Source organism: Macrotis lagotis, chromosome X (genome assembly GCF_037893015.1).
Source record: "Macrotis lagotis isolate mMagLag1 chromosome X, bilby.v1.9.chrom.fasta, whole genome shotgun sequence".
Lineage (NCBI taxonomy): Eukaryota > Metazoa > Chordata > Mammalia > Peramelemorphia > Peramelidae > Macrotis > Macrotis lagotis.
The window spans coordinates 170872951-170883860 of record NC_133666.1 but is presented as its reverse complement, the minus strand read 5'-3'; the positions used below and the strand labels follow the sequence as shown (position 1 = coordinate 170883860).

Here is a 10910-nt window from a genome sequence, read left to right as displayed (position 1 = left end):
GCTGTCTATGTCTTCCTGTAGTTGTTTCAGCTTCTTAGTTGTTTCAGCTTCTCCTCTAAGAATTTGGGTGCTGTCCCACTGGGTGCATATATATTCAATATTTAAATGACTTTTTTGTCTATAGTACCTTTTAGGAGGATAAAGTTTAGGAGCATAAAGTTTGCTTTGTCTGAGATAAGGATTGCTACCTGTGCTTTTTTTACTAAAGGTGAAGCAAAATATATTTTGCTCCAACCTTTTACCTTTACTCTATGTGTATCTCTCTGCTTCAAATGAGTTTCTTGTAAGCAGCATATTGTAGGATTCTCGTTTTTAATCCACTCTGCTATTTGCTTACATTTTAAGGCAGTGTTCATCCCATTCACATTCAAGGTTATGATTACTAATTCTTTATTGCCCTCTGTGCTATCTTCCCTGTTTTTATTTTCCCCCCTTTTCTCCCCTTTTATCCATATTCCCCAATATTTTGTTTCTGAATACCACCCCCTTCAGTGTGTTTGCCATCCTATATCACACCCTCCCCTTTCTTTCCCCTTTCCCTTTTTCCCTTTTCCCTTCTCTTCCTTTTGTTATTTCCCCTTATTTCCCCAACTCCCCTTCCCTTTCTCTCCCCCCCTCCCCTTTTAATACTTGAAAGGTTAGTTGTTTTATGAGTTAACTGAGTATGTGTAGGTTGACTTTAAGCCAAGTCTGATGAGAAAAAGATTCAGGTGTTTCTCCTTTGCTCCCTTCTTCCCCTCTATTACCATAGGTTTTTTGTACCTCTTAGTGTAATGAGATTTGTCTCATTCAGTCCCCTCCCTCCTACCGTCTCTTTCCTGTCCCTCTTCTTAGGGGGGTAGTGTATTTTTTTAGATCATTCTGTCTAAGTCATAGAAAATTCTGAGTGTCTGTCCCTTCTAGTTCAGTATATTCTATTGAATAGAGTTAAAATTCCTGAGAGCTATTAGAGTCTTTCTCCCAAGTGGGGTTAAAGCCAGTTACATCCCATTAGATTGTAGTCTCACGGATAGGTCATGGATGTCCATCATTTCTGGCTAGGTATATTCTCTCTTTTGGAGTTACATTTCTCAGGATTTATGAGAGTCCTGTTCCACCCCCCCACCCCACCCCCTGCTGAGATATAGCCAGTTTCAACTTACTGGATTGCATTTATTTTCCTTTTACCACCACCCCTTTTTTTTTAACCTTTTCATGTGAACCTCCTGTTTGATGTCCAAATTTTCTGTTTAGCTCTGGTCTTTATCATCAGAAATTTTTGGAATTCTTCCATTTTGTTAAATGTCTATCTCTTTCCCTGGAAAAGAAGGCTCAGCTTTGCAGGAAAGTAGATTCTTGGCTGCATTCCAAGCTCCCGTGCTCTTCGAAATATCTTGTTCCAGGCCCTTCGATCCCTTAAAGTTGATGCAGCCAGGTCCTGTGTGATCCTTACTGTGGCTCCTTGATATTTAAATTGTTTCTTTCTGGCTGCTTGCAGGATTTTCTCTTTTATCTGATAGTTCTGCAGTTTGGCCACAACATTCCTTGGTGTTTTCATTTTAGGATCTTTTTCTGGTGGGGATCGATGTACTCTTTCAATAACTACTTTGCCCTCCGATTCCATGATATGAGAGCAGTTTTCCATCACTAGATCCTGTAATATTAAGTCCAGGCTTTTTTTCTCTTCAGTGTTTTCAGGAAGTCCTATAATTTTCAGGTTGCCCCTCCTTGATCTATTCTCGAGGTCAGTGGTTTTGTTGATGAGGTATTTTACATTTGCTTCTATTTTTTCTATTTTTTCTATTTTTTAATTTTGTTTTACTGACTCTTGATGTCTCATGGAGTCATTAGTTCCTTTCTGGGGGAGGAGTTTTCTTCATTAACCTTTTGCAACTCCTTTTCCAATTGGTCAATTCTGCTTTTGAAAGAGCTTTCCATTTGACCAATTGAGGTTTTGAGAGAATTAATTTCTTTTTGCACTTGCCCATTTGAGGATCTGAGAGATTTATTCTCCTTTTGTGTTTGTCCAATTGTACTTTCTAAGGTTTTGTTTTCTTGTTGCAAGGTATTAATTGTCTCTCCCAAATTTTTAAGCTCCTTCCTTATTTCTTCAAGGAAGTCTTTCTGTGCTGGAGACCAGATTGTATTCTCCTCAGAGGTTCCAAGTCTCTCTGAGTTGGGGTCTTTCCCTTCCAGGAATTTTTCTATGGATCCACCTTTCTGCTGACCCTTCTTCATTATGCTAAGACCTTGAGTTGGGGGGGGGGCTGGTTCACCTGGGCTTGGGATTGCCAAAGGCTTTACTGAGTGCAGTTTCTCTGGCTGGCCAGTAGGAGGTGCTGATTGCTTTCTCTGGAATGTCTGTGACCTTGGTTGAGAGGCCTTCTCCCTTTGCTTGAGGGAAGGAATTGGAGCTATTGAATTCTTTTGCCTTCAATCAATGGTGGACTTTACCTTGGCCTGAGGTCATTCCTCAGCTGGGCTGGTTCTTTTGCTCACACACCTGGGCCTGAGGCAGAAGTAGTTTGCAATTGTTTGTTTTGGAGGAGGCATCAGTGTAATGGAGGCTTGGACTCAGAGTTTCTCAGACCCGCGGAGCCCAGAGATGGTGTCTGCAGCTCTCCCTGAAGCCCCTTCCCCAAGTTCCAGGGGGACGGCACCAACACCATTGCCTCTGCTTCCTGCCAAGGCTGCTGCTGGAGACAAATCCTGAGGTAGATGTTCCTTCTCCTGGCTTTTCGTTCTGGGTTTTGTGGTTCGGATTTCTTTTAAGAGGTTTGTTTCATGTGATAGATGAGGAAGAAATCAGGAGACTTTAGAACTGTGCCTGTCTTCTCTCCTCCATCTTGGCTGGAAGTCCTATCTGGGTAGTCTTGTATAAACTGATTAAATAGTGAAGTGTGTAAAACCAGGAGAACAATATCATCCCTATTTTGTGTCTAACTTGATGACTCTTTACAGCAGGTCAATGAAACAGTTGATTCTGATGTGAGTATTTCCAAGGTTTCCTTCATGATTTAATGTATGGAAGGGAAACAACTTTTTTTTAATTATATTTTATTTTTGTACAAATTATGTTTTTTATACATTACTAAAATATTCCTGTTTAAAAGTAAATACTCCCTCCCCGCCAAAATATAGACCCTTTTGAGCAATAAAGTAAAGAGAAAAAACTATAATTAAAATTAAAAATATTATAGTAATAGTAGGGGCAGCTAGGTGGTGCAGTGGACAGAGCACTGGCCCTGGAGTCAGGAGCACCTGGGTTCAAATCTGGCCTCAGACACCCAACAGTCACCCAACTGTTGACCCTGGGCAAGCCACCCCAAGCTCATTGCCCTGTAAAAACAAAATAAAAATAAAAATAATAATAATAATAATCTGGGCGGCTAGGTGGTGCAGTGGGCAGAGCACCCACCCTGGAGTGAGGAGCACCCAGGCTCAAATCAGGCCTCAGACACCCAACAATCACCCAGCTGAGCGGTTCCTGGGAAAGCCACACAACCCCATTTGCCATGTAACACCCCCCCCCCCCCAAATAATAACAATAATAATAATAAATGTATTTCAGTCTGTGTTCCAATACCACCAGTTCTGTCACAGGTGGATCACAGTTTTTATAAGTCCACCACAATAGCTACTTCCATATTTTTCCACTGTTGTCATTGCTGTTCACAACTCCCTCCATTCATACTTCCCCACTATCATGTACTATATTTTTTCTTTCCTTTCACTCTGTCCCTCTTCTTAAATGTGCTATAGGGTAGCTTTGTGGCGCAGCAGACTGATCACTGGCCAATCTTACTATATGAAATATCTTAACCTATTCCACCTCTCCTTTCTCTTACTCCCATTACATTTCCCTTTTAGCCATTGACTCCAGATTCAGCTCTCTCCTGTGCTTCATCTGTAAAAGCTTCTTCTACCTGCTCTATTAAATGAGAAGTTTCTTATGAGTATTATCAGTTTCATTTTTCTATGCAGGAATACATGTAGTTCATAATCATTAAGTCTCCCATAATTTACCATTCTCCACTCTCTATGCTTCACCTGAGTCCTGTATTTAAAGATCAAACTTTCTGCTCAGCTCTGGTTGTTTCAACAGAAACAATTGAAATTCCCCTGGTTCATTGAAGGTCCATCTTTTCCCCTTTTAGAGGATGCTCAGTTTTACTGGGTAGTTGATTCTCAGTTGCATTCTGACCTCTTTTGCCTTCTGGAATATGTTATTCCAAGCCCTATGAGACCTTAATGTAGTTGCTGCTAAGTCCTATGTGATCCTCACTGCAGCTCCACAATATTTGGATTGTGCCCTTCTGGCTGCTTGTAATATTTTCTCTTTGACGTGGGAGTTCTGGAACTTGGCTATAACATTCCTGGGGGTTATTTTTTTTGGATCTCTTTCTGGGCGAGATGGGTGGATACTATCAATTTCTATTTTACCCTCTGCTTCTAGGATATCTGGGCAATTTTCCTGTAGTAATTCTTTGAAAATGATGTCAAGGCTCTTTTCCTGATCCTGACTTTTAGGTATCCCAATAATTTTTAAATTATCTTTCCTCAATCTGTTTTCCATATCAGTTGTTTTTTCAGTGAGATGTTTCACATTTTCTTCTAATTTTTCATTCTTTTGGTTTTGAAGTATTGTGTCTTGACTTCTCATAAAATCAGCAGCTTCCTTTCATTCCATTCTACTTCTGAAGGATTTGTTTTCCTCAGTGAGCTTTCTTGTCTCTTTTTCCATCAGGCCAATTCTGCTTTTTAAAGCATTCTTCTCCTCAATAACTTTTTGAACTGTTCTATTCATTTGACGTAAGCTGGGTTTTACACTGTTATTTTCTTCAGCATTTTTTTTGGATTTCCTTGACTAGGCTGTTTAATTCATTTTCTTGTTTTTCCTTCATCTCTCTCATTTCTTTTCCCAATTTTCCTTCTATCTCCCTCACTTGATTTTCAAAATCTTTTTTGAGTTCTGTCATAGCCTGAGCCCAGTTTCTGTTTTTCTTGCAGTCTTTAGATGGAGGAGCTTGTACTTCCTCATCTTCAGATTGAGTGTTTTGATCCTTCTTGGGATCACAGGCAAAGTAGTTCTCAATGGTGTTCCTCTTTTTTCTCTGCTTACTCATTTCCCCAGCCTATACCTGGTTTTGGGGTGCTTCCTGAGCTTTTGAGCATTATTGGGACACGCACCTCTGCCACGGGAATGAGGTGGGGGGGCTGTTTTTCTATGAGGGGGCCTAGACTGATCAGGATCTGAATGTGGTCAGACCCCCAGAGTCCTTTTCCAAGGACAGAGGATGGTCCTTGGAAGTCTCCACTCCCCTACCTAGGCTGAGCACTCAAGTCTCAGTTCCCTGTGGAGCTCCTGTTGCTGAGTGCCCTGAGGGCTGGACTTCATGCACTAGCTCTGACAGAGCCCCTACTTCTGGCCCCCCCCCCCCCCCATCTAGTTGTGCCTGTTGCTTCCTGTGGTGTAGGTCCGGAAACTGCCCCTGTTGCAGTGAGCCAGAAGGCTGAAGTTCCTTCACTCTGGCGGGGGTGGGGGGGGGTATCTCTCAAACCCTGTGGAGTGGAGCCTTTCCACTGTTTTCCAGGTTACCTTGGGTTGGAGAATTGCCTCACTGGATCCCTGTGTGGGTTCTGTCTCTTGAAAATTTCGAATCATTAAGTTTTGAAATATTATAGAGAGAGAGCACCTAAGCGAGGCTCTTCTGTCTCCATCTTGGTTTCACTCTTGGGAAAGATTTTAAAGAGTCTATCAGCACTATTTTTGTAATCAAGAAGCAATAGGCAAAATGAGATCTTAAGTTATTTTCTTGACATCTCTTAATTATGAAATGATAAAGATTTGGTCCTTTGCTATATCATTGAATGAAGTGTACTTCTTCCCTATTAACATTGTTAAGTTAATTAGATAGTATTAAGCTATTAATTCTTTGAGGAAACTGAATTTATCTTGGAGCTTTCTGTACAATGATATGAACAAAGAAAGGCAACTGAAGATCCTCAGCATTCACGGGGACTCTTCTCCTTTCTGGATTTAATCGCTGGAATATTTCAAGATATCCTCAGATCTACTCAAAGGAGTTTTGTTCCCAAAATGCTTTGACCTGATTATCCTCACGGATCTAATTTCATAAAGAATTTGTTAAGTTAAAAAAAATTACCTCATTTGAGCAAAACCCAGCGATTGTTACCTTTAATTTAAAAAAAAAACAAGCCATTATCTTATGTAATTTTGCTTTCTCATTCTTTAGGTTTTTTTCCTTTAAGGTTCTGATTTCTCTCTCTTCACATTCTACTTAGAGCTTTGTATACCATGGAAACAATGTAAAGACTCTAAAAGACTGCATTCTGGGGGGTAGGGTACATCAGGGAGATTGGGGGAAAATTGTAAAATTATAAAATAAATAAATTTCAAGTAGGAAAAAAAAGAAAAAATTCCCTCACAGCAAGTTCTTTTTAGTCATTTGTTTTGTTTGTTGGTTTAATTTAATTTAATTTATTTATTTTAGTTTAGTTTTGCAAGGCAATGGGGTTAAGTGACTTGCCTGTGGCCACACACCTAGGTGATTATTAAATGTCAGAGGCCAGATTTGAACTCAGGTACTCCTGACTCCAAGGCCAGTGCTCTATCCACTGCACCACCTAGTAGCCCCCCATTGTATGTTGATTTTTTAATGAAGTTTACAGTAAATATGTGCTATGAGATCAGGACTGAAGCAATATATTGCTTGCAGTCACCAATTTTTCTAAAAATTTTCATTGAATTCTTTACTGATACTTTATGCTCTTGTATTTATCAAGTGACACATTGCTTGAATGTATTTCATTCTATTTCTAGATATTTTATTGTTCCATTGTCACTTTTCAATCTAACAGCAGATAAGTTTTTTAAAAAGGTATTGTTTTGTTGTTGATGATTTTCAAAAGTTATTTGTTTTTTGCATTTAATTAGATTTCTCCTTGTATCACTTCCTTTCCCAGAAAACTTTTCTTGGTTTGAAAGACTTTCTTTAAAGAAAAATAGGAATAGAAAACTATTAAGAAAAACTGATTAATGTAGAAAACATGTAGTGATCTTTGTGATGTCTGTCCATATTTCCCAATCTCTGAATGGAACAGAAGGATGTATTTTGTTACATTGTTTTCTTTCATACCAAGTTGTCCTTCATATCTTTTGATCTTTCAGATTTGTTTTGGAGTTTTCCCCATTTTTATCATAATCATTGTTTTGGAGTTTTACAATTTTCCCCACTAATCTTCCCTCCCCCCACCTGCACAGAAGGCAATTTGCCCATCTTTACATTGTTTCCATGGTATTTGGTGATTCAAATTGAATGCGATGAGAGAGAAATCACATCCTTAAGGAAGAAACATAAGTAAAATATCAAGATCAGTCAATAAGATATCAGGTTTTTTTTCCTTAATTAAAGGTAATAGTTCTTGGTCTTTGTTCAAACTGCACCATTCTTTCCCTGGATACAGATGTTGTTTTCCATTGCAGGCAACCCCAAATTGTCCCTGACTGTTGCACTGATGGAATGAGCAAGTTCATCAAGTTTGAACATCACCCCCATGTTGCTGTTAGGGTGTACAGTGTTTTTCTGGTTCTGCTCATCTCATTCAGCATCAGTTCATGCAAATCCCTCCTGGCTTCCCTGAATTCCCATCCCTCCTGGTTTCTATTAGAACAATAGTGTTCCATGACATACATATACCACAGTTTGCTAAGCCATTCCTGATTTGGAGGACATTACTTGATTTCTAAGTCTTTGCCACAACAAACAGGGCTGCTATGAATATTTTTGCACAAGTGATGTCTTTACCCTTTTTCATAATCTCTTCAGGGTATAGACCCAGTAGTGCTATTGCTGGGTCACAGTTTTGCTGTCCTTTGGGCATAGTTTCAGAATACTCTCCAGAAAGTTTGGATAAGTTCACAGCTCCATCAGTAATGTAGTAGTGTCCCAGATTTCCCACAACCCTTCCAACATTGATCATTGTCCTTTTTGGTCATATTGGCCAGTCTGAGAGGTGTGAGGTGGTACCTCAGTGATGCTTTAATTTACATTTCTCTAATAAGTCATAATCATTGTTTATTGTTGTAGTGAGACTGCTTACTTCATTTTATTTTGTTTGCTGTAAACCTTTTCAGGATTCTCTGTTTTCCTTATATTCATACTCTCTTTTAGTTTTTTAGTTTTTCTTTATATTCATTTGCCACAATTTTGTTTTGCCATTCCCCAATCGATGGGGATCTTATTTGTTTTCAATCATTTCACCTCCTTGAGTATGTCTCACAGTGTAGTCTTCGTTAAAGAATATAAAAAATTAAATCAGTTCCTTTGCAAAATTCAGAAATGCTTTCTAGCAGGCTCTTTCGAATTCATAGTTATATTAATGTTAATTAATTTCCAATTCCTCACCAAAACTTCTTTATCAAAACTTTGCCTTGATTTTCTGGGAGTATAACTTTGCCACATTTGAGCAATATATTGTTTTTATATTTATATATATTTATGCATATATATTTGTGCATGTGTGTGTGTGTATATATATATATATATATATATATATATACTTATATGTTGTTGTATATATACATATATAAGTATATGCATGTGTATATGTATATTAGGAGGGATCGGCAAGGACCACAGAATACTGTAGGTAATTGGTGCAGAAGAGGGGGGGTTACAGAAATGTTCCTGTCAGACTAGCTGATGATAGAGCGACAGCAGTAGTACTTCTTTCAGCCTTTTGGAACGTTACTATATTGATCAAAATGTTACCTTTTTAGCTGAACATAACCTTTTTAGAATATCAAGAGGATTCTACTGACACATGAATTGTAGCTTTAAAAAAAATAACTTATCAAGCAGATGTTTTGTGGGACTCAGTAATGGTCAGATAATTTGAAAAGTTTGTCCCAAGATTTTGTCATTGATATCCCTGCAACAGAACTCCTTTTGTGAAACTGCATGCAAGTAAATTACAACTTTTGGAAAGATTAGTTAATATGTCTTCGAAAGTTAGAGTTATAAGGGCATTGCAAGAGTATGGAATGAGACTTGGAAAGCCATGACCCATGTAATTCCTTAGTATGTAATCTCAAACCCCTTTTTGTATTTAATTGATGAATTGCATGCAACTCAAACTTTAGGTAACCTTTGAAAAGTAATGGATCTCACTAATTTTTACCCTGAACTGTGAAGCCATGAATTTTAGATTGTATTTTTGTTTTTTAAATTTACAACTGGGGAATAACTCCTCAATGATATAAAAAAAAACCCGGTAATGTACCAAGAAATGTACCCCAGTACAAGGGTATTAACACTGGTTGAGGTTAAGACCTTACTTTATTTTGTTTTGTTTTGATTTTTTTTTTGTTTTTAATTTTATTTAAGTCAATGGGTTAAGTGACTTGCTCAAGGTCATATTGCTAGGCAATTATTAAGTGTCTGAGGTTCAATTTGAACTCAGTTCCTCCTGACTCCGGTGGGGGTTCGGTGTCTATCTAATTTGCCATCTAGCTGCCCTGGGGAGGACAGTATTAATGTCTTAAAACTGCAAACAAGGGAGTTCATTGGCAACAAATTGAATTAAATGAAATCTTGAAAGGCTACATCTTTACATAGTAGGTAACTCAAGCTTGGCTGTGGAAGAATAAAGGGCACATATAGACTTAAAGTTCAATTTAGGGGGCAGCTAGGTGGCATAGTGGATAAAGCACCAGCCCTGGAGTCAGGAGTACCTGGGTTCAAATCCAGTCTCAGACACTTAATAATTACTTAGCTGTGTGGCCTTGGGCAAGCCACTTAACCCTGTTTGCCTTACAAATAAACCTAAAAAAAAGTTCTATTTAAAATAATGATTTTGTGCCCCTTTATGATCTGTTAACATGAAATATATGATTGAATATGGAAATTGAGAATTGTTTGATCTTCCTGAAAATATTTTGTTAAAATGTATGCTTTTTTTTCATAGCTTATGGAAGTGACAGGGAAAAACCAGGATGAGTCCATAGTAGCCCTGCATGATTGCAATGGCGATGTGAACAGAGCCATCAACATATTGCTAGAAGGCAACTCAGACACGGTAAGTATTTTTTTTTTCCAGTGACTAAATAGTTTTTATTTACATTTTAACAAGATGACTTACCTTTTCTCTTGGTGGTGTGAGAGGGGTGGGGTGGGGGGAAATTCCAAAATACAAGCTATTCTATGCAGTTTGAAAAGCTTCTTAACCCCTAATGCCACTCTGAATTTACAAATCTAATTGGTACATTGTTTCTTATACATTTCCCCCACCTCATTATACTAATGAGCATGATCAGTTAGATCTCCTTGAGCATGTGCAAAGAAGGTCAACTCCAACCTTAGAAAGGTGGGGCATACCCACATAATCTTAAATTTTTGATCTGATTGAGGCTACCTGCCCATAAGGCAACAATATACACAGAGCCCAGTCTTTGTAATGTAAACTAACAATCCTCCTTTCACATTTTCTGGAACCTAAACATTCAAGGTAGCTATTTTTTAAATTTAATTTAATCCTTTTAAGTACAAGCACAGTATGATTTGTTAAAGTAGACTTCATTGGTTTCAAACAACTCATTTTTTTTTAGATGACTTCTTGGTTACTATATAAATTTGATTTAATTATAGAGATAATTTAAATCCTATCTGATACTCCTATAGGTTTGTTGTCCCAAATGAATTCTATTTTTTCTCCAAAATTTGTCCTTGTTTTCCACTTCAGAAAATGAAACATGTCTTTTTTGATACTGAGGAATCCTAATTTTTGAACTCTTTTTTTCAGAGTCCCTGTATCATTGATCTTTTTTTGCTGTTTTCTGATAGTTATAGGAAACATTTGTGGGATCAGGAACTTCTTTTTTTTTTTTAATTTCCTTTTCTAAGTTGAAT

At 38.0% G+C, this 10910-nt stretch overlaps 1 protein-coding gene across 13 annotated transcripts in view; it reads left to right on the top strand.

Moving 5' to 3' along the window:
• UBAP2 (ubiquitin associated protein 2) overlaps nucleotides 1–10910 on the top strand; it is a 157670-nt gene that overhangs the window by 63946 nt on the left and 82814 nt on the right. For all 13 annotated transcript variants that reach the window (XM_074205961.1, XM_074205959.1, XM_074205962.1 and 10 more), the window contains one exon: nucleotides 9970–10080. In XM_074205961.1, the coding sequence (XP_074062062.1) occupies nucleotides 9970–10080 (111 nt within the window). The remainder of the gene's footprint in view (nucleotides 1–9969; nucleotides 10081–10910) is intronic.